General features: G+C 38.5%; 1 protein-coding gene across 4 annotated transcripts in view; it reads left to right on the top strand.

Annotated features, from left to right (window-relative positions):
* Positions 1-24208, top strand: part of cpeb4b (cytoplasmic polyadenylation element binding protein 4b) — a 39220-nt gene extending 15012 nt beyond the window's left edge. Inside the window, exons 4-11 of one of the 4 annotated variants that reach the window (XM_077591719.1) lie at positions 7665-7715; positions 10144-10167; positions 13110-13280; positions 13639-13728; positions 13800-13918; positions 14013-14127; positions 17630-17811; positions 20124-24208. In XM_077591719.1, the coding sequence (XP_077447845.1) occupies positions 7665-7715; positions 10144-10167; positions 13110-13280; positions 13639-13728; positions 13800-13918; positions 14013-14127; positions 17630-17811; positions 20124-20351 (980 nt within the window). In that variant the 3' untranslated portion in view covers positions 20352-24208. The remainder of the gene's footprint in view (positions 1-7664; positions 7716-10143; positions 10168-13109; positions 13281-13638; positions 13729-13799; positions 13919-14012; positions 14128-17629; positions 17812-20123) is intronic. The other 3 variants (XM_077591721.1, XM_077591720.1, XM_077591722.1) reach the window with 3 other exon arrangements.
* The last annotated feature ends 871 nt before the right edge of the window (positions 24209-25079 follow it).

Here is a 25079-nt window from a genome sequence, read left to right as displayed (position 1 = left end):
AAGGAGTACCATAATTTACTGATGACAGGACGCCTGACTATAAACTGCACTGTTCGAATTTCATTACATTTTAGCAAGAAAATCCATAAATACTCGGCACCTGACTCTTTGTCGAGACAGAAATATCTGATCAAAAACATCTTCATTAATAAAATAAACCCACATCAACATGCCAAGGTGCATACTCAATCACATGCCGTTTTGTTATAAAAGCCTTATGAAAAGGAAAAAGGAAGTGATTTAATAGACTGTGCAACATGAAAAAATGTTTGTTTCCCCTATAGCAAGGAAACAGACACTATTAATTGGACTTGACAAGAAAAAAAAAGTGCCAAATCTTTTCCATGACAATTTTTACATGAAATAATGCCATATCTTAACTCTTTTGTTAATCTTTTTTTTCACTCTTTACTTTTGGGGTTTTGTTTACTAGACAGTTTTTCTTTGAAATGCAAAAGAGGGGCAAAACCAAAAGCAACCCATTGTAAATTGGCGATTATTAAATTCTAACTTTCGTTATTGTTTACTAGAAACAGCCGATTACATTTATTGACTGACTGGTGTTATGCAACACAGCAAAAATAGGTTACAGGATATAGCAGGGGTCGGGAACCTTTTTGACAGAGAGAGCCATAAACAATTCATATTTTCTAATGTTATTTCTTGAGATCCATTCTCGGAATTGAAAAGTAAAAATATATGAAAGTGTGATTTTATATTTTTTCGTCATTTCATCACTTTTAACGTACAAAAAGTATCTGAATTCTTTTGACAACATTGTTATGCTGTGGCTAATAAATCAGTATCAATGATGTCATGCATGCAGAAGGAAGAGTAATAAAAAACTAAATTATGATTAAAGTAGGGGTACAGGTAGTGTCGACACTGCAGTGACGCTCTTATTAGTGTGTTCGGGACTCGGCTCTCTCACCAATGATTTCCATATTTTACCTCACAGGTTAGTGGAGAGCCATGTACCCCCATGGAAAGAGCCACATATGGCTCCCGAGCCATAGGTTCCCTACCCCTGGGATATAGCCTTGTTTCATGTTGAAACTGACTGTAATTGCATACGACCAGTGGCATAGCCAGCATTGATTTTTGGAGCGGTACATGTTGTAATAAGTTCAGGTATTGATACTTACTTCTGAAGGCATTAGTGCAGTTGAAAGGATTTGTGTTGTGCACAAGGGTTTTAATTAATGCTGGATAGGCTACAAAGCTTAATCCTTAAAAATACCGCACAATCAGGTTTTTCCTGCTTGGTCATCACACTTGAATTGGATGCTGTTTCTATTATGCCCAAATCCCATTGTCTTCAGCAACCAATGTTGCACGTTTAATATAACCAGAAATGTTCTGTTTATTTTTAAAGAAAAAAAAACAAACACTTCTTAGTATGTGTAATTGCTAAATGCATTGCGTCTATATTTCCCCTTCATTCAATGGCTAATGAAAAAAAAAATAGACTTTTTTGGTTCCCTGGTAGCAGGAGAGGAACATAATCAATTAAATTTACTTTTGTTCCTGTAACACATTAGTTTTTCATGGTAAATGTAATGTTATTAGGGTTTTAGGAAAAAATATGTAATTTTACTGCAGTAAATTTATTTTCCAAACAAAACCCGAATTTCTATTGAAGCCGTAGTTTCACTTTAACAATGCTGAAATGAGCACCACACGACATAACACCTTTTTTTATTTCTGCCTCACACCAACTGTACTCAGCTAGATCCAGCTGTGCTCTAATGTTGTGCTGTCAAAGCTGAATATATCTTTCCCTAATAATGTGAAAAGGCTACTTTTGTTCACTTTGGCAATGACAGACCTGCAGGTAGGTCTAACACCTTTTAAGCTTCTAAGTATAAATAAATCCACTTTACAAAGTGTTGATATCTAACCTTCATAATGTCATGGGTTTGGATAAACACGTAAGCCATAGTGGAGGCTCACTAGAGTTTGCTTAAAGGAAAAAGACTGCTGATCAACAATACGTTTTGCTAGAGTCGTATTAGTATTAGCGAGTCTTTTTCTGGGTCATGATGGGTGGAGTTTATCAAAAGTACTTTGGATAACTGGAAGGAAGTATTGTTCCTCTTCAAATGTGTCAACTAGCTACATAGAACTCTAATTTGAGATGTTGAATTTGAATCTAATGTGTCATTATTTTGATTCTTCTGTGACTTCTGATGGACATTTCAGTTATTTTGGGCCAAGTTCTCCATGAATGGCAATTGATGGCTTGATACCGACTGGTTCGCCTCCATCTACCTTTCACTTCAGCCAATCACAGACAAGAATGAATATTTAGTGGAAATTTGGACTCCTACATTAACATCGCACACTAGCTTTCTTGCTAGCCAATAAATTGGCAGCATTTACTTGTCACAATTCATTGAAAACATTGTGATTTTCGAATGAAAAAATCCATCCAAGCTTCAGAGTTCTGCAAAATTGGTGTTAGTACTTGGTTGATAATAGTACTGACATGACATTTCAAATTTACTATACAAAGACAAAAAACACAGGCAATGAATTAAAGACAGTAGTGTTAGAAGGTTGTACTTTGTCCTTTTTAGTGTTTTTCCTACAAATTCCATTTTCAACACAGTTTTGTTAGGTTGGCTTGTCATGCAAAGTTGTGGGTCCCTGTGTTTTTTATGCTAGAATGTTTTTTTTCTGTGTGACTGGAGAGTATTATGGACTCCCTCTCTGGTTATTTGTAGTGTTAATGATATTTATTGGAAATGCAGTCAGACAGAAAATGTTTTTTGAGGACGAGATAAAAAAAGAAAATGCAGGAGAAACAAAATAGCAGTAAAGTAGAGTAAAGCCATATATGAGAACTTTAATGTTAGATAGGGGTGAAAACTGCATACAAATATTTATTATAATTGTGACAACTGCATTTGTAGTGTGTTTTAGGCATAGATGTTAGTATGTTCTGACTCTTCAAATTGTTTCTGCCGTAGGAACAGACGTCATAAAACTAGGGCACCCTTTCACATTAAAACATTTAATTCTTGTTTGCACAATTAAAGTTTTATGATTACAGCAGTTTGTTCCATAGACAAAACAAATTAATGATCAGAATAATTTGCTGTAGAGTAAAAACAAATCCCCAATGTATCTAATCCTGAAAAGAAATGTTTGTCTTACCTTAAACCTTGTATGTCCAACTAAGTTTTAGGCTTGTGTAGAGCTGAGCGATATGACAAAAATTGTTATCACGATTTAAAAAATATATATATATATCGATAATTATCACGATAATAACTATGAAATCTTTTTTGTTTCAAATTTGAAACTTCATACTTCTGTGAATAAGTGAATGAATTATAATTTCTCCTTGTTCAAATCTGAAACTAAACTTACTTTGTAAGAAGACAATATGAAATAGGATTTTAAAGTAAGTATTTTTGTTCTGTTTTGCAATAAAGATTAGACAACTCCCTCACAATATGAAATATATAGAATCGTCTTTATTTTTATAAATTTGCTTTAAATCAAAAGTTGCTTTGCAATATGAAAAATAAAATACAGCAATACCTTGACATACGAGTAATCCCAACATACGATGATTTGAAATACGAGGAAAATTCAGAAATAATGTTTTGCCTTGAGATACGAGACAAATTTAAGATACGAGCATACCAGTTGGTTCCTGATTCGCTCGTCCGGTTGGCCGAGTATGAGAGAGGCTGCTTATGAGAACAGCATCGCTTTGTCTTTCTCGCCGCATCGCCCTCGCGTAAAAATATCTGCAAGCACCGAGCCGTACCGGTTGCATTTTTTATTGGAGATAACGTGACCGAGTCGATAATCAGCGAAAAAGCCAGCGGAATCCACAACGGACTTGAAAGCAAAGCAAGCATCTGAAAAAGACACCAGCGAAACCCTTCAAAGCGAGTCATGGCTGGTTCAATAATTTTAAAACACGAACACTCGGTTGTGAGCCATGGAAGCCGCAATGGAATACATGAATATCTTTGCCTCGGTTATCGCACAAGGTTTAAATTTAGTGAAACGTAAATACATAAATAAGTTTTAAAACGTTTTTTTAAGTGTGTATAGTAATCTATGTTCATCTAAGTTAAATTTAAATTTATTAATCTATTTGTTAATTTGTGAGTAGGGGTGAATTAGAAAAAAAATTAGTTTTTCCATTCTAATATCCTGTTTTGGGGGTATTTTTCAGAGGGTGCGTACGAATTAATTTGTATTTAGTTCATTTCTATGGGAAAATTGATTTGACGTTACAAGTAAATTGACATACGAGCTCGATCCCGGAAAGTATTAAGCTCGTATCTCAAGGTATACAGTGGGTTAAGGGCATTTTAAATAAGGCTGCTCTTTGTGCACAGGTATTTACGAGGCATTTAAAAAATAAAAATATAAAGAAAACGCCAGGGAGAATTCACTTGGATCTTTTTGTGGCATTTGGAAGCTCGCCAGTCGCTTTAAAATAAAATCTGAAAAGCTTCAGCATTTTTTCCAAGTGTGCACTCGCCCGGGGCTAAAGAGGCATTTTTAAGCGTTTATATGCCATGCCCGGAGCCGGTTTTCTTCCGTTCCGGGGCCGCTTATCCTCCGTACCCTGCCCGGTCATTGGAGCCTTTTCCGTACCGGGGCAGTTTATCCTTCGTGCCCTGCCCGGTCATCGGAGCCTTTTCCCGGGGATAGCCGCAGTTTTAATACATTTTTGGAACACTTTGACAGAACAGCTGGTGTGTGTGTGTATGTGTGTGTAGTCCGCCATCTTGCCTTCTTTTCTCGCCTGAAATCTTGGGCGTAACGAGAGTTGGTTCGAAAAAGGAACATTTAAAATGGCGGACGTCGAAACTCCCAAAAACCTTGCGATTTGGTCATAAAAGCGAAGGCCTCATGTATATCGCACAGCTGAACTTTCCTTCAGTTTTGTGGTGCAAAATTGCCCGCTTTATAGTTGAATAAATACAGTACGCCGTATTTGTCGCTAAAAATGCCTGAATCCATACTCGCGTGTATATGCCATCTTGCAAGACAATCTGGCATTTACGGTCCTTTATTTCAAAATAGAGAAAAGATAAACAGATAAAACACCCCAAAAATATTTTGAAGTCTGAATGAAATTCAAGAACAAAAATAAACCGTATCTTGCATACTGCCTGCCATTGCTCGCTTAGGGTGCCCCCATCTTACCTAGGGATGACAAACTAGACCGCTACAGACACTCTTAAGGTTGTACTGCTGACGTGACTTCCTTTTTGAATTTGTTTACGTGCAGGCAACACCCTTTCGGAATGTGCAATCCAGCAGACGATTCTTTCGATTCATACAGTATCTCAGAAATACCACGTGTGATGATTTTTCTTAAGATTTTCTGTTCAAAGTAACACATTTGTATTCCCTATTAAAACCATGAATATGGAGGTGAACATTGTGAATCAGGGGGTGTCTTATCTGAGAGAAATTGAAAAATTCAATGATTTTAAGACAATTTTAAGGGTACAGCTGATATGTGAAGGCGGTTTATAGTGTTTCCCAACCTTTTTGGAGCTGCGGCACACTTTTTGCATTGAAAAGATCTCAAGGCACACCACTAGCTGAAAATCTAATTTAAAACTGTCGCCTAACATTATTAAGTCGTTCTCATCAAAGTTTTATTAACAGGAATTAAATAACCCCCACAAATTATTCCAAAATCAATTTTTCTCACACAGATCTAATGTCATCAAAGTTGATGTCCACAGACCCCTAACAGCTTTCAGTTGACTGATGTTAAAATAATTAATGCAATGTTTTTTAACCTTATTTTTAACTTTTTCTCCCAATATTACACAAAAAGTAATGTGCTCGTAGAGACTTTACGTCGCCAAAAGTTGATGCCCCTGAAACCAAATAACTTCCGGTTCATGTACTGTAAAAACAGGAAACTGACTTAAATCTCGTAATATCACAACTTTTTTTCCTCCCAATATTTCTTCAACCACCTAACATTACGAGAAGAGCCGTATTGTGTGACTTAACGTCGACAAAAGTTGAAGCCCGGAAAACCAAAGACCTTCCGGTTTACTTTACATAAAAATAACCAATAAAATGACTTTAATCACATAATATTAGGATTTGAATCTTGTTATAGTACAATCTATGACTTCATATTTCAATTTTAACCTTGTAATAGTTTGATTTTAATCTCTTAATGTTTAGATTTCTCTCTTGGATTATTACATGTATGACTTCTAGTAATTTCCCGCGGCACACCTGATCATCCCTCACGGCAAACTGGTTGGGAAACACTGGGCTAATATGCGAGACAATACGGTAGTCACAGTGAACAAAACTGTGCCATTTGTTTCGTGACAGGAATACAACAAGATTACAAAACAGCAGTACATTTCCTCTCATTTTACGCCTTGGTTATCTTCAGGCATCCTCGTCACATTTTCTCAATGACAAGTGCCCTCTTTCTCTGCTTCTTTCACATGATCGTCACGCCAGATCCGGCCTCACAGCCTCCTTCTGCAAACAGTTGCTCAGTTTGTTGTGCCTTTTCTGAAAAATTGTGGATCTATAGAATGTTTGTACACAGTTAAACATTTCCAAATCATTTTAAGTGCAATTTACATTTCTCAAATTAGTGTGTCCTGTCTTCTATGTGATGCTTTCCCTTTGCTTCTGAGACATGCACTCACAAATCAAATGCGTTCGTTGTATGCACTTCTTGTATTCAGGTGGTTGTCTTTTGAACCATGCAACGTGAGCACAGTTCAAGAAATAAAGGCACATGGCACTGTTTAAACAAAAACTCAACTGTCAATGTAGCTTTGGATAGCTTTCAGCATTGTTTTGACCTACAGAAAGGATCCCTCTGTTCTGCCGACCCACCACATATCCACGCAGACGTATGCTAACAAGGACGAGTGCTTGTTCATGCATGTATTTCAACAGTGAACATGTAAAACAGTGGCACGGTGGTATCAAGTATCACGTGAATACGTGATAGACACACCCCATCCTGGTGACACTGTATGAAACCTCAGAGTAAAATGCAATGCAAAACTTGTTCTCAAGTTTTCCTATATGGCCCCACAGCTATATTACTCCAGGGATATTTTTCGCTGCAGAGCCTAGGATAGTTCAACTTCATGAAAATCTAGGTCTTGTTTTATGCACAGCATCTCGCATACTGCCGGCAACTGCTCCTGTGATGTGGGGGAGGGGCCTTCAAACTTCCATGTGACAGAGGTGTTGGAATGCACCAATCACAGGGCCTTTGCTGTTTGTACAACAATGGTTGTACTATTTCAGCTTTTTCATGTCATTATCCCCCAGCAGAGTAGGGCTTGCATAACTCTGAAGCTTGTTTGGCAACACAACACGCGCATATGAGTGTGTTGTTTATGGGCCTGGCAAGTGGGGCATCTCTGACAGGAGGCCCGCAATGTGAGGAGGTTTAGATTAGGAAATTGTCGATGAAAGGAGTGGAGAAATCACATGGACTGCACTATTATGGCGAGAATTATCAGCAGGGTTGTTTTTTTCCTCTGTCCTTATTCTAATCTTGATTATTGATCAGGATCATAGTCTTTCAATACTCTCCCGACTATTTCAATGAACATTCCATGTAACAATTAGTACTAGTAGGGGCCGTGATGTTAAATATTGTGTGTCTCCTTGTGCAGGTCGCCTGGGGTTCCCCCTTCCTGGTGGGGACAACCCACTGCCCCTCAATGGTACGTATCTCGACCACCTCAGGTTTTGGTTTTCAAGGACCTGCCAACATTTACAATTGGGTGTACTAAAATTACCACTTATTAACATGGGAGAACACAATGCCTTTCTAAAAACAGGACCTGAGATAAACTGAGAAGAAGCAAAGCAAAAGCAAAGTATGGCTTCCAAGGATTACATAAAAATTGACCTGGTCCCTCGATGTTTATTTAGTTTTAATGTTGTAATCCTGAAACTGGATTTTTTGAAAATTTTCAGTGGTGGCAAAAACAAAACCTATGAATACATCGTTCAGCATTTTAATATATAGCTACTTTCTTACTGTGTACGCATGGGGTTTTGCTCCTTGGACTCGGGGTCATTATTTAAACCGGCGAGATGAGTAGTTTGTTCACAGTCCTCTGCTCAGATGGGTGAATCACATGATCAGGAGCCGTCATGGAGCCCTGAGACAGATGGTGCCAGCGGATAGACAGGCTGCACACATTCCTCCCCTCGCTCTAATTTCCCCTCCTCTCGTAGGGTTTTTTGCTTCTGCATCTTTCCAATCTATTTTTCCTCTCTTGTGCACACGATTATCTTTTTATAGAATCCTTGATTTGTTTCAATCCGTTTCCTACTTCCGTGCTGTGTCTCTCGCTCTCTCCCTATTGCTTTGACCTTCCCCCAGAGTTAATGTCCATCTGGGTTGGAAAGTTCACTGTGGGCACTGGGAGATTAGTGCTTGTGTGTATTTTCCTCTTCATCCTCTCTCCGGTGCTACTTGTTTTAGATGGCCCGGTGCTGCAATCTTTGTAGTCTATTGCATTGTACCCATTCAGAACAGATATACAGGACACTATTGTTCTCTAAAACATGTCGGATAAGCGCCTTTGTGCCCCTGAAATTTTGTAAATGCAATAGTCATTTTATCAATAACCAACTTGATAACTAATACATGTTACAGTGGAACCTACACTAATCAAAGGTTTGTACATAGTTTCTTATAGCATGAGATAGTGTGACAAAACTTTGTTCTGAGAACTCAGAATTTTGAGAACTTAATCTCAGTATTCTGTATGTGTAATTTTTGGGGTCTCTATGTGGCACTTTAAGAAGGGTGCCAAATCCATGGCTTATCAGGGATTAGTAATAGTTTCAAAGAAGTATTGTTGAAATCTTTCATGTCCGCAAAGACTTTATATTGTCCCTTTTTATCTGGGAAGGGACTTTTAATCTTCTTGCAATGTAATGGTTCTCTTGCCTCGACCACTGAACCTTTTGCCCTGTTCTCTCTAGTTCAACCCAACTAGCCAAGGCAGGTGCTCAACCCACAGATCTAAGATTCCGTCTTGTATTTTTCCTTATTTTTACTTGAGGTTTTTCCTTTTTGTGTCGCCAAGTGCTTTCTTACTTGCGGTTCCATTTTTTTCTTATGTACATACACCGCCGTATGCATGTAAAGGTCGTTTGTATTTTTTTCAGTTTTTTCCTTAACAGTTTGACAGGATTAGCCTAATCATTGTCAAGTATGAGATATGGTGGTAATGTAATACCGTATTATGTTGTTTAGCATTGCCAGTGCTCTGACCGCACCACGGCAGAATTTTGTGGCAGTAGACAGTGCCATTTTGTGAGAGCAAATTTGTTTTAAAATCTTCGTATAGTGAATGAGTCAGTCACCATGGGTGTCTTTGAGACTTCCCCATTTCAACCTCCAAAACTATGTGGGGTTTCCCAGGCACATAATGTACATGGAAACAGCAAGATTTGTCAACTAACAGAACAGTGTACATTTTTGGCTAGTAATAGCTTTTAATGGAAACATGCTGTTAGCACCATGGTTCTGTAAACACGTTATTTTTAACATTTCTGAAATGGTTTTGTTTTAATTGATATATCAGAGTGGATCCTGACAGCACCCAACTTCATCCAATATATAATATAAATGACAAAACTCAAGTATTTATGTTTACCCTGCAATTCTCTTCCATTTCAATGTGAAGACATAATGCAGTTCTTAATACCAGGAAAAGCACAAGAGGCTGTCTAAAATGGGCAGCTACCTCATATCAGTGTGGACAACAACTTCAGAGATGAATATTTAACATTGTTCTGAAAAAAGAAATGACTCATGTTAGTTAGTAAAACAACAATGAGGACCCTTCACCTAGCTGGCCAAAAATCAGTGCCAATATTCAAAGACAAGCAAGGGAGGAAAAATTATGCAAACACGAAACATACGTAACTCCATTGAATGTGATTAGATTACTGAAATGTAATCAAAGCAGTTTGTTTCTACTTATTTTTTAGTGGGAAAATTCTTTGACGTGTCCTTTTTTACGGCTGTAGTTTCAACTTATAAATCTAGAACCCTGATGAGCAATCTCTTCCAATGTCACACAACTGCTTATCATCTATAATCACCCTCTTCTTTGACTTCACATGCAGCCAGGAGTTATAGCAGGAGACGAGGTAACATCCTAATCACTTCGGTATCGGCATAAAGTCAACGCTGTCCATCTCTGTCCATCCTTTGTGATGTGCAGCCATTTTCTTCCATTTTTAATAGTCATATGAGTTTCCAGTGATCTACCATCTGCATGATTGTCCAAGTGTCAATGTTTGCTGTTACAAACATATGTTTCCAAGCATAAGTAGGACTGCTTAACACATTTACAGTGGGGCAAATAAGTATTTAGTCAACCACCAATTGTGCAAGTTTTCCTCCTTGAAAAGATTAGAGAGGCCTGTAATTGTCAACATCTGTAAACCTCAACCATGAGAGACATAATGTGGAAAAAAACAGAAAATCACATTGTTTGATTTTTAAATAATTTATTTCCAAATTAGAGTGGAAAATAAGTATTTGGTCACCCACAAAAAAGCAAGATTTCTGGCTGTCAATGAGGTCTGACTTCTAAAGAGGTCTAACTTCTAACGAGGTCTAACGCGGTCTCCACTCGTTACCTGTATTTAACTAATTATCGGTATAAAAGACACCTGTCCACATCCTCTGTCTCTCACACTCCAAACTCCACTATGACCAAGACCAAAGAGCTGTCGAAGGACACCAGAGACAAAATTGTAGACCTGCACCAGGCTGGGAAGACTGAATCTGCAATAGGTAAAACACTTGGTGTAAATAAATCAACTGTGGGAGCAATTATTAGAAAATGGAAGACATACAAGACCACTGATAATCTCCCTCGATCTGGGGCTCCATGCAAGATCTCACCCCGTGGCGTCAAAATGATAACAACGGTGAGCAAAAATCCCTGAACCACACGGGGGGACCTAGTGAATGACTTACAGAGAGCTGGGACCACAGTAACAAAGGCTACTATCAGTTACACAATGCGCCGCCAAGGACTCAAGTCCTGCACTGCCAGACGTGTCCCCCTGCTGAATCCAGTACACATCCAGGCCCGTCTGTGTTTCGCTAGAGAGCATTTGGAAGTATCCAGAAGAGGACTGGGAGAATGTGTTATGGTCCGATGAAACCAAAATAGAACATTTGGGTAGAAACACAGGTTCTCGTGTTTGGAGGAGAAAGAATACTGAATTGCATCCGAAGAACATCATACCCACTGTGAAGCATGGGAGTGGAAACATCATGCTCTGGGGCTGTTTTCTGAAAAGGAACCAGGACGACTGATCTGTGTAAAGGAAAGAATGAATGGGGCCATGTATCGAGAGATTTTGAGTGAAAATCTCCTTCCATCAGCAAGGACATTGAAGATGAGACGTGGCTGGGTCTTTCAGCATGAAAATGATCCCAAACACACCGCCAGGGCAACAAAGGAGTTGCTTCGTCAGAAGCATTTCAAGGTCCTGGAGTGGCTTAGCCAGTCTCCAGATCTCAACCCCATAGAAAATCTGTGGAGGGAGTTGAAAGTCCGTGTTGCCCAACGACAGCCCCAAATCATCACTGCTCTAGAGGAGATCTGCATGGAGCAATGGGCCAAGATACCAGCAACAGTGTGTGAAAAGCTTGTGAAGAGTTACAGAAAACGTTTGGGCTCCGTTATTGCCAACAAAGGGGACATAAAGTATTGAGATGAACTTTTGGTATTGACCCAATACTTATTTTCCATCATGATTTGCAAATAAAATCTTTAAAAATCAAACAATGTCCTTTTCTGTTTTTTGTTCCCACTTTCTGTCTGTCATGGTTGAGGTTTACCCATGTTGACAATTACAGGCCTCTCTATCAAGTAGGACAACCTGCACAATTGGTGGTTTATTAAATACTTATTTGCCCCACCGTATATATGTGCTTGTTATGCAAGAATGATGGAGCTTCAGCTTGCTAGCTTTTAGTTGAACTTTAATGAGGAAAGGAAACACCCGAATCCAGGCACACGGTTGGACACACAAACACACGCGCTACAGTGCAGCACATATTGTAATCTGGGGCTGAGCTAACTCCATGGCGTAAATCTTTATAAAGCAGCTCAGGGCAGGTTGTAGTGAAGCGGGCATAGGCAAGGGAGGGCTTAACCTCTACATCACACCAAGTGCGTACACATGCAATCCTCTATCAAGCTATGTCGAACCTCAAGCAGTTTGTGTGTATTTCATGTGCATGCTTAGTCCGGTGAAGTTGTTATCGGCATGTAAGGTTGTTCAGAAAAATGCATGTCCTCTTTTCTACTTTGTTTTTTTCTTTGCTTGATGATATCACAGTAATCTTGCAAACTTTCTTTTTGTCTGATGACGTGGTAGTAATTTCACGACCTCTTGTGGCCCTGCTATATTGCAAGTTTTTCTTTTATATGTGGCAAGTACTCAGTTTGTGTTGAAATAAGAGGAGCTGTGTTTTTAAAACGTCAATGTGATTAGAGTAGTTAAAATATTTTAAAACTTCAAAATACAAATTTTCTGGTTCCTATTAAGGGTTGAACGTGACTCCTGGATGGTCGATGTAATCACTACTATTTAGGCTATTGATTGATTCGTGTTTTTTGAGGGGGCATTAATAGAGACACCTTGCTGAAATAAACAGGTGGGTGGTTAGCACAAGTGGCTAACGAAACCTCAAGGAGCGGAAATGTTTCACTAAAAAGGACAAGGCAGCAAGGTCACTTGCAAATGATGCAAGTCTGTCTTAAAACATGTTAAATGCATGACCATCTCAAAAAGGTACCACCACTTTTGCTTTAACTGACAAATAATACTCACATAGGATCTCAAAAAACTCTGCAGCACTCTACTATTATAAAAAAAAACAAAAAAACTCCACACCTATGTTAAAGCCACTAGCAGATGGTGGCGTGATTAACGACACAATTCAAAAATATGTCAGATTAAAACCCATGGTTTTACTCACCTGAGGAAATAAACCTTCCTTTGGAATTCTGCCTGAAAAACTTTTCCTGGGGATAAAACCAAAATTTGTCAATCCTATTCTCTAGGCCATTCGTCTCTCTTTCCAATGGAGGATGGATTCCCTGATGATGAGCGTGGCGATCAGGGTTTGGGTGGCCTGGGCTCTCCCCACTGCTTTCCTCACCAGAATGGCGAACGCGTAGAGCGCTACTCACGCAAGGTCTTTGTGGGAGGATTGCCACCTGATATAGATGAAGGTACACGCACATCTGGCGTATTGGCTTTCTGGGCCATCAAGGTAGTTTTGTAAATGTATAAGTCATGATTTTACTAGAACTAGAGAAAATAAATTATTTGTCCTATGGAGGAAGAAACGGAAATGGCATCTTGAAGGATTATTGTTGGTTAAGTACGCTGGACCTATGAAATATAGCTTTAAATTACAAATATATTTGGACATCATTCTTAGTATTCATTCACTGATTCATTTTCTAAGCCTAATACCTATTTTTGTTGCACTCCTCTAATTTAAAAAAAATGAATTAAGGAATATTACGAATATAAAACTGCTCTTAAAACCCAACTTGAAATTCATGTTCATTTCTTTTGCGCCAGATGAGATAACTGCCAGTTTCCGACGTTTTGGACACTTGTTTGTCGACTGGCCTCATAAGGCCGAGAGCAAGTCTTATTTCCCACCAAAAGGTATGTTGAAATAAACAGCTGTCATCGAGCATGCTGATGGTGCAACTAAGCGCGGTTATTATCTCGTGCAGGCTACGCCTTTCTGCTTTTCCAGGACGAAAGCTCTGTGCAGGCTCTGATCGACGCTTGCATCGAAGAGGATGGCAAGCTGTACCTGTGTGTCTCCAGCCCCACCATCAAAGATAAGCCGGTATGTTGGTACTTTTGAAAATGTATGTTGACTTAGCTAAACTTGTTTCACCTGGTATCAAAACTTTGAGGCTTTTTGACTTGACATGTGACAGGTCCAGATCCGCCCATGGAACTTGAATGACAGTGATTTTGTGATGGACGGTTCACAACCTTTGGACCCCAGGAAAACCATTTTTGTCGGAGGTGTCCCTCGCCCGCTCCGTGCAGGTAGTCCCCCGTCCCCCCAATGGAAGCGTTTAAAACAAACTGGTGTATTTACATTTCTTTATTTGAGATTCACGTTCACACTTCAAATTGCTGTATTTACTCGCCTATAAGCCGCATTTGTCAGACAAAAAATGATGACTGAATCAAGGGTTCGGCTTATATGCGCATAAACAGAGGACATGCACGAAACTGCAAGATGACAAAGACGAAACGCCATAACGCAAGACAATGTGGCTGATTCGGTCATGAAAGAAAATGCTGTTAAGCTGTATTTAAAAATACAGAAGATAAGCAGATAAAATGCTAAACAAAATTTGTTTTGACGTCTATGATTGAAGTTCAAGAAAAAAATCGTGAAAAAAACTCACTTGTACCTGTCACTACTCGCTCAGGGTGTTGCCATCTTACCCAGGGCGCCGCCATCTTACCAAGGGTGCCGCTGTCTTACCTAGTTAAACGTGCTCTGACTGGCCAGACGCGAGTAGCCTTGATAGATGTGTTCGTAGCGCTTACCACGTCAGCACATCCCAATAGTTGTTAAGACTGATCAAAGGTCTTGCGGTCAATCGTTAAAATATCAGCCTTGGTACCTGCATAATGTGTATCTCATGCCATTATTGCACCCAGACTTGGTAAACATTATACCGCTATGGTTACCGAGGGCGCCTGGTTGTGCTTGCGTTACTTCCTTTTTGAAAGGAAATCATTGTACATTTGAGATTATGAAATAAAACAAAATTCCGCTTTGATTTTTTTCTTTTTATTTCTTGTCCGAAAGTGGCAACTATTGGAGTAATATGAACCATCGAAAAATATCGAGATATTTCGACATTAGAAGCAATTTGGCCACCACAATGTCTTAAACTTCTGGTAAGGAAATTGTCATTTTTGTCAGATTCTCATCAAGACAGACTTATTTCTTTTTTTCAAATTTAATAATTTCATATTTGGCATTTACGAAGACAGGCATATTAACTTATGATATTGACCCTAATAATGTAGTTTTGATTCGTGCAAAGATTTTTCTTAAGATTTTCCCTTGAAAATAACACATTTCTACTCCCTATTAAAACCATGAATATGGGGGTGAAAATTTAATCTGAGGGGCGGTTTATACGCAAGAAATTGTAAAATTCAACAGTTTGAAGGCAACTTTAAGGGTGCGGCTTATACGCAGAGCGGCTGATATGCGAGTAAATACGGTACTCTGTTTTGTGGGCTGAATTTCTATCATAACTAGTGCTGGAGCTAGAGCAGGCAATGAATCAAGCAGCTACTTGGTATTGCCAACTTGGTGCCTTTTTTGCTATATTTAGCTACATATCCGACCCCCCCACCCCCTTTTTTAATGTCACTGTCTATGGTGTTATTGGAGCCTTGTGGAGACTGAGCCTGCCTCCAGAGAAGGAGATTTTCACACTGCACCACTAGGCTGCAAATTAATGATACATGTGCAAAGCTACTGCAGACTAACATTAATAATATGCCTAATTTTCCATAGTATATCTACATGACGTCTCGGTCATGTTAAAAAAAAAAGGTGTCTACGCACCCTTAAAATTGGGGACTTGAGTCAAATCCACTATTCCCGAGACCTCGTGCTCATGATATACTGTTTTAAATGTATTTGCTCAGTTTGTAATATAAAACCAATTCACGAATACGAAAAAGTGGCCAGAATTTTTTAGTCAAAAACTGAAGAAAAGTTTTTTAAATTGTGCCTTTACGTGCCTTCGTTTACAATTTTAAAGATTGCATTTACACCACACACAATTTATAAAAATATATGCATTTTAATAGAAAACAAAAAGTAAGCTTTAAAAAGGCAATCTCTTCCTATGGGTGGTCTTTTAAATATTAAAATGGCAGGATACAAGGGGAGGTATTTATAAGGTACTATCAAGCTAAATCTGTCTCATCTATACTCAACAAAATGAAACATAAACTTAAATGTTACTCTTTTCAAGCTCGAGATGATATTGGATTGTTAAGACCTTTTCTTAGTGGATTTGTTGTTCAAATCTCAATTTTAAGTATTACTAAAAGTTTAATTTGGGAAAATTAAATTAAGCCTTCCCTCAAGAATCCACTGATATCCTGAAATAGATAGGCCATTATGAGCAGAAATATACAACACACACATACAGACGTACACAATTAGGCTACAAATTCTAAATCCTACAAGTTAATGTTCAAAAGGTTGCAAAGTTGAGTAAAGGCCAAGTGTGAAGGTGAAAGCAGATGATTCCAGCAACTGTGCCATGCCGTGTGTGTGTGTTGCACCCCACGTTCATGTCTGAACACCAACAAGCGTTTGCTTACAACTGACATTTCAAAGACTGGCAGCGAAGCAATTAAGTAAATGTCGGAACACATGAGCAGGGATAAAGCGGCGAGATCGTTCTGATCAAAGCCAAGTTAAACATGAAAAGCATGAACAAAAAGTGGTTGGAGCTATAAAGGGAAATGCAGGACAGGTTGTGTACATTAGGGGTCTCAAACCGATTCTGCAAAGGGCCCCTCTTTTTCAACTGATCCAGTGTCGACAGTTTAACCAATGAGGGGTCTTCTAGAATATGTAACACCTGGCTGCAATCAACTGATTACACTTGCAAAAGGTGTCCCCTTGTTCGGTTGAATGAAAACCTGCGGCCCTTTGAGGACCGGTTTGAGACCGCAGGTGTACATCATCTGGGGCTTATATTTCCATTGTAACAGTATGGAAATCATGTCTGTTTTTTAACCTTTAATTCCTTGGGATTCATACTATTTCAAAAAGGTATCTGGAGAGGTCAGTCAAATTTGTATGTGCCAATATTTTAAGTACTCTTAACACATAAAATGAAAGAAAATGCTGTTGAGCTGTTCCGCCATTGACCCCAAAGGGAATAAAAGTAATGTGTGTTTAATTAGAAAATAGCACTCTGTTATGTTGCTCTTTCCGAAATCATAAATGGTCTTTGCGCTGCTTTCTGCTTTTGACATCTATTCATTTGCACAGGATAAAATGCCCCAAAATAAATAAAATTAGACATTACGAGAATCTGTGACCACGAGGGTATTTCCTAGTACCGAGCAGTGAATGATAGGCGAAAAAACAGAAGTATAAACAAATTTGTTGATACTCATGATATGCATAAAAGCATGACCATGAATGAATGCTTTAATGCATTTATTCTCATTAGGCAATTATACAACAAAATTTAGCTTTTAGTTGAAAACACTGAAATCCATTTTCATCTTCAAATATTAAGCTGAATACACTGTTATGTAAGATAAAAACTTCCATATGATCCATATTTCTGTGTTCTTTCACTCATGGAACCCTGCTTAACTTATAATCCATCTATTTATGTCTTAAATTGCTTGGGTCAGCAGTCCTCATCAACTTTGCGTGTCTGAGTGCATTGGCCATGTCTACAATATTCAGAATATAAAGATTTGTGAAATTGCACGTAATGGGCTGATGTTGATTTGTGGTTATGGCTTATCTTCTTCGCAGTGGAGTTGGCCATGATCATGGACCGCCTGTACGGCGGCGTCTGCTACGCTGGCATTGACACAGATCCTGAGCTGAAGTACCCGAAAGGAGCTGGGCGGGTCGCCTTCTCTAATCAGCAGAGCTACATTGCTGCTATCAGTGCTCGCTTTGTGCAGCTGCAGCATGGAGAAATCGATAAACGGGTTTGTGGAAAGAAATATTACCTTGTTTCACATTTTTTAACAATTTGCTTTGCATCATCTTGATTCTTAACCCGCCGGGATTGATTAGTCACGAGTGAAGAACTGACAATTTATTGTCATATCCTTATTGTTCTGGGTTTTAAATATAGATGTCCAATAAAAAACATTCTCTCGATCGATCTTTAAAAAAAGAAAAGGAACTTTTAATATTAAAATAAGAACCACACAAGAATGGGGTAACACAAGAGACAATGTGGGCGGGATAACTGAAAAATGTAATATTAGTAGTCATCTGGTCATAATTATTTTTAACATGGAGTATACTCGGCAATTAAGTCACACTGAGGAAGGGAGGATTTTTTTTTTGCATTGAGACAGTCTCTTCATAAAACAGCTGAGAATCAAGCCACTCCTGATTTGGATTGGAAATGGGGATCAAATTAGCCTCAATGGTTATGTTTACTGGGACTTAGATTGCAGTAAATGCCAAAATAAAGAGGCAAAAGGGTACTTACATCTGCAAATACTGTATGGGGCCTGTGAAGCAGTGTACCTAACATGTTACAACCAATGTTACCTGTAATTTTTCATGTCTGTGCATGCAAACAACCTCCCTGAGCACACAGAGGACCAGTGTGAGCAACATCATAAATGCTCGCTATCGGCACATGCATAAATGTCATTAGAATATGTACAAATCTGACTTAAATTTTACTTTATTTTTCACGTCTGTCCTTCTCACTTCTCATTCTCATTCAAATGAGTTTTCTGCTGAATGGGTCACTTGAGATAGTCAAGCCTCCATTTAAATGCAACATTTTCGATGGGAAAACTCACTTATAACTTTAGTTTCGCTGCATGTTTTGCAGAGGAGACCTTTCTCATTCAATTTCACCGCCATTCTATCTTAAAATAGCCGCAGTTCTTTTTTTTTTTTTTAACATTTACTCATGCCGCGGAAGTAAAAACACGTGATGTGAACCCCATCATATCATTAGCTGGACACATTGTTAGTCGTAATTTTATCTGTAATTACGGTTTCTTTTCATTTGTCAGTGACAGGCTGCCACTCTGAGTTGCATTGCAAAATGGCAAAGACAGCGTGAGCAAAACTAAGTTTGATAATGCTTTATTGAGGTAAAAGGTACACTCTGACATAAAGAGTTTGCCGTTCAACATGCTAGGCTCCACTGTCAGTTAGAGTTGTGTATTCTGGGAACTTGATTCCAGCTTTGGCGAAAGCTCGAACAGTGCTGGCCGTCACTTGAGCCCAGTCACCCACAATCCATTGTAACCCGCGACATGCATCACTCCCAAGCCTTTGGCAATAAGGCTTTGGCTCGCACCGACTGATTGGGCGCATCGACCGATTGGGCGCATCGACCGATTGGGCGCATCGACCATTTTAGAGAAAATTTTAGACTGTTAAGTGCGCCCTATAGGTGTGAAAATATGGCATATAGATTTTGCAATATGCTTATACCTCTGGATTATAATTTTTTCGCTTTTAGCTGTTGCCCTATTGACAGTTACAGACTTCAAATCCATTTCAAATAGGAAGGCTGGCACTGAGTGATCATGCTTCACTCTCGCTGACAGCAATAGACATCCAATCCATTTTGACTAGTTGGCTCTCCTAGTCAAAATGGATTAGACATATATCTCCCAATGTTACTCAATAAGCCACCGTATTTACTTGCATATAAGCCGCACCCTTAAAATTGCCTTAAAATGATTGAATTTTACAATGTCTCGCGTATAAGCCGCCCCCCGATTTCCAATTTTCACCTCCATATTCATGTGAAATGAAGGCTACTCTTGTCTGGCCAGTCAGAGCACGTTTAACTAAGTTTAGACGGCAGCGCCCTAGGTAAGATGGCCGCGCCCCGACCTAGCTAAGAGGGCCGTGCCCCGAGCAAGCGGTGACGGATCGTGATTTTTTTTCACGTTTTGTGCAAGATACGTATGTTTTCTTCTTGTTTTTCATTCATAGACCTCAAAATAATTTTTGTTTAGCGTTTTATCTGATTAGCTTTTCTCTATTTTGAAATAAATGACCGTATCGGCCTCATTGTCTTCTGTCATGACGTCACGGCGCTTGTATCTTTTTTCTGAAAGTGGTCATTGAGGACAAAAGTTTGGACACGCCTGAGAGGATGTGTATTTCTTTTTTTGGGCATTTTAGCATGTAAATGTTTTATGGATTATTTAAGGGAAATGTAGTTATTTTCAAAAGTTACTCGATGGGTTCACTTATGCTGCATTTGAGAACCGGCGACACGTTTTCATATGCCTTTCTCCTCCTACTGCAGGTGGAAGTGAAGCCATACGTGCTGGATGACCAGCTGTGCGATGAGTGCCAGGGGACACGCTGCGGCGGCAAGTTTGCGCCGTTCTTTTGCGCCAACGTCACCTGCCTGCAGTACTACTGTGAGTACTGCTGGGCGGCCATCCACTCGCGTGCCGGGCGCGAGTTCCACAAGCCGCTAGTGAAGGAGGGCGGCGACCGGCCACGTCACATCTCGTTCCGCTGGAATTGAGCGGCGGGAGGGCAGGCGAATGGGTCGGGACACGGCGGGAGCAGTATGGCAAGGTAGTGCAGGAGTCGCAAAATCATTTAATGAATAAATGCACTTTTCTGTTGCTGGTTCCTTTTTACTCAACACTTTTTTAAGTTCTTATTTATATTTTCACAAGAGAAAACCGGATTTATATCTAAGTATGTCCAGCAATGAAAAAAAAAGATTGTTCCTCCCAAAAAGCAAAGAGTATATAGGAAAGTTTGAGTGTGCTTACTGTACTCTGCTATTCAATTGGCAAGCTTTTCTTCATGTATTTTGGTTTTATGTTTTTATTTTTTAATACGAGCCCCCACAGCAAATATTCTTTAATTTGACATTCTGGATGATGATGTAGCAGAGCTCGTTTTCGATTTTGTCGAGATGCCAACACGAAGCTCCAGTGAGTAAATGTGAATTTGAAAAAAAAAGGTGTTGCTGAAGAAGAGTGCACTTATTTCCCATTCTCAAATGTACCAGTATACCTTTAGTTGATAACCAAAGCTGTTTTATTAGCTTGCGGCACAAGATAGAAACGCCCTAAAAGCCAAACACACTCACTCTCTCTCAGAAAAAAAAAATCTTGACACAATTTCGATCTCCATCTTGACATGCAAAAACTAATACCTCAAACTCAGCTGCTAATGTGCCGGATGCAGTTAAAAGACAAGAACAGCAAGTCAAACGCCTGCCCGTGTTCTCGTGCTTTTTCTGGGCGGAGCTACGATGTTACTCGCACACTTTTTGTACTCGCTAGCTTTGTCACCACCTGTTTATTTTTCTAATGGAAACCTACGCGGTCGTGCGTGCAGAGTGCATTACGGGAATGTATGGCAATGGGAGGCTATGGGGCCCCTCCCCACTACTCCACCTCCTCGCTTATAGATCCAGGACCCAATGCTTAAAAAAAGGGGCAAAAACAACCAAGAAGCCTTTTTTGTTGCTGTTTTTGCAGTGTTGCCACCAATTAAAACAACACAAAGTTCTACTTTATAGCAGAGTGTCAGCCTAGCAGTTCAATGCCCTCTTAGACCCCAACCCCTAACCCCCAGGCCAAGCTAATCCTACCCAGCATCTATGTGTTTTTGAAGCATAACTGAAGATAGTCTATTACTATACACACACGCTCGAGGAGGCCCACTCCTAAATCCAGCAGGTTAGGGAACCAAAGATGGTTGTGCATTAGTGGGTCACACTGTAGCTCATCTCCTTTTTAGATTCTTTAAATCAATATTACTTGTATCCACTGTCACGCTCCCTAACTGACCCCTCCACACCCACATAGGAGAGAGAACCAAAGATTGGCCTGAACGAAAATATTAGCATTGCAGTAAAACTCCATCGGTGGGAAGCAGTAACCATATACGGGCTTCCTCCTCTCGCCCCAAAACAAACATTAAAGTGCACATTCACACAGTGGAAGTCAAAAGACAAAGTCCTCCCATTTTCGTAGGGGAGGATCGCAGAGAAAAACTTGATTTTGCTCATGAGTGAGGATCCTCATATAGCTTTTTGCACCTGGGATATTTTCAAACACTTTGTGAAGAATTTGCTGTTCAAAATGAGATGACAAAATTATTTTATACACGGCCTGCTGATTTTTTGGAACAGTGTTTTCTAGCGAAATTATTTTGTCATGCACATATAAGCATTTATTATGCACTACTTTTCTAAATATTTTTTTTTCCTTTTTATTTCCGGCAGTCATTTTAGGCACATTTTTCACAGATATGGGGAAACTCCTTTTTGCAATACCTCAATTTTTTCACATTGTGAAAGGTAGCTTTTGTACTTTTGTTACTGAGAGATCTGCATATATGGAAATTTTCATTCTAACGAAGAGAAAAAAAAACAGAGCGGAGCGATTTCAAGATAATTGTTATTATTTTCAATTATGCTTTTTATACATTTCAGTGCTGAGGACTCTTTACAACTATAAATGCGACGTCACATCTGTCGAGGAGAGACCAAAGTGTATCCGTTCTTTTGGTCCTAGCTTTTCCCACACTCGATGTTTCCACTTGGTGATAAATAGTAATTCTATTAGCATGGCGACAAAATCATTTAAAAAGAAAAAAAAGTACTAATCTTAAAACTCGATGTTAATCATGTCCTTTCCTCTCTATTACTTACTCTATTTCCTCAAATAGTGGTTGCAACTCTGCTATTTGCACTTGGATGCTGACCAAAACCAGCAGCACCAACTATGTGTGCAAGCAGTCTATCAAAGGAATACAATAACACACAACAAAAAAATCCTCCCCCAAATGACACCCGCACGAATTCACAGTTGAGTTATCAAACACCTCCACTCAACACCACTAATAGCCACCACTAACCACTACAGTTGGATAAATTAAGACCATCCAGCTATTAGACATCTCCTGGCAACTATATGAGGAAATGGGTACATGCGAAAAAAAACAAAAACAAAAAAAAAGACAAAAAGATCAGTTTGGACACTTAACTCTGAAACTCGTTTCACAAGAATGGATGTTTGGTGTTTAGATATTTTAATATTTGAAGAAAAAATATACAAATATCTCTCTCTATATATAGTATCTATATTCTTGAACTTGCTAACTAGCACCTACCGTAATCATTAGCTTGCATGACAAAAAAAAGTGAAAAGATGCGTGGAAAAAAGGCAAATTAGCCCGGAAGTTAACTGTTGTGGTGTGCACCAAATGTTTCTGGACTAAGGATAACCCTGACCCTAAATGACCTCTGCCCCTTAATCCCTGAAACCCCACCCTCGTCTTACATTGGTAGACCTCAGCAGGACGCGCTTAAGACAAAAGCGAATAGGCGAGCGTGTACGTTCCGGATACGAGCATCCTTCAAGAACACTGTTTTAAAAAAATAAATAAAAGACTTGACCTATGCGGAGGAAGGGGAGCGTAAAGACTTGAATGTGGTTTAAAAAAATAGAATTTTAAAAACAATGTTGCAAGTTAAATTTCAAGTTATGTGCAATACTTCTTTTGAACCTTTTTCCAGACGAAAGACTCTTTGCAATGTAATTCTTTCAAATGCCATTTTTAATTATTGCAGACATTTAATTAAAGATGTTAATATGTTTTTTCACAGTCATTTTCTACTGTTTAATGTAATCCTTTTCATGCTGGTGTTTGTAAAAAAAAGAAAAGAAATGAAATCCAACTATTTGTACTAATATAAATAATTGAAGTTATTTTTAAAACATTTAAAAAAAGTTTTTGTGCTCATTTGCTTATTTTTTGGGTTTGTTTTAAGCTACTGTGATTGATTGCATTGTAATTACTAGGTCAACAATGTATTTAGCTGTTTATTGGTATATTTTTAATTGGAATGTATAATTGATTTTTATAATTTTGATCAGATTTTTGTTATATTTTTGAGGTGAAGCTTTTAATATGTTAAAGTGTCTAGTTTTTACTAATTGCTATATTGTGCTCCACAATATATGGTTCACATTTTCTGAAGGAAAATAAATATTTAAATATTTGTCTGTTAATGTTACTTAATGGCAAGATTTCAATAGTTTTTAACTGTGTATGGGAAGGTTTGTTGTATTTATTAATTTCTTTTCTTTTTTTTTTACTTCAGGTATCACCTTAATTTTTATTGTCATTTCACTTTATAAGTTCCTATTTTTGTATTTTCCTTTCTAATAATTAAGTTATGTAATACGGATATGTCCATATTTCTAGGAGTTGGTCTGTAGAAGTACTAGTGAAACGAAAAAGAAAAATCTGTTATTTAATTGTTTGCGGCCAACTATTTATATAACAGTATGCATAATTTTTCAATATTTGTAATGTGAAATGTTGAATGAAATAAATCTTAACTGTGATGAATATGTACGTGTAAGATTAATGATTTTTTTGTTGCTATCAATTAGCCCCATTATTAGGCAACAGTGACGCAATATTACAGAAGACTGCTCAAGATGCATTTTCTGAAATAGAACATCATGTAATTGGTTAGAAAACGTTACAGTACTTGTAACGTGTGTGTGTGTATGTATATATATATATATATATATATATATATATATATATATATATAAATATATATAATATATATTATTTATATATATATATATATATATATATATATATATATATATATATATATATATATATATAATATATATATAGTGGTGGGCTGTCAGGGCCTTCAAGGCCTTCTCTGCTGGCCTAAGAAATATCTGAATCATATATTATATTTTGTCCATCAATACTTAAGTAATTTAATAACTTAAAATAAATAATTCCAAATTGTCTGTTAGCTTCCTTTCATTGCTTTCCCCCCTGGTTGCACTGCTTCCAGATGTGTGTTTTCATATTGAAGCATTTATCCAATCACATTTCAGCCATTATTTGTTGCCAGGGTCAGAAATCTGCCTCAAGGCCTTCACAATCAGTTCTGCGGGCTCTGCTGCATTAAACAAGCGTCGATAAGACTGTTGCTTTAACTAATCAGATCGAGTTGGCTACACCACAAAGCATTGTCGCAGGCGTAGAGATACGTCATTGCCTTCTCACAGACGTATATACGTCATCGCTTTCACCAACTATGATTGGCTAGTGATTAGCCAGAGCTACCAAACTGTATCTGGAGCCAGCTGCACAAGCAAATATATTGTTGTGTTGATTTAAAGCCATTTTCAAGACTGACTATGCCAGAAATACGACAGGACAGGCTCGACTTTCAGCATTAGCTTCG

This window comes from Stigmatopora argus, chromosome 22, assembly GCF_051989625.1.
Source record: "Stigmatopora argus isolate UIUO_Sarg chromosome 22, RoL_Sarg_1.0, whole genome shotgun sequence".
NCBI lineage: Eukaryota > Metazoa > Chordata > Actinopteri > Syngnathiformes > Syngnathidae > Stigmatopora > Stigmatopora argus.
The sequence above is the reverse complement of the archived record's forward strand: the minus strand, read 5'-3'. Positions and strand labels throughout refer to the sequence as shown.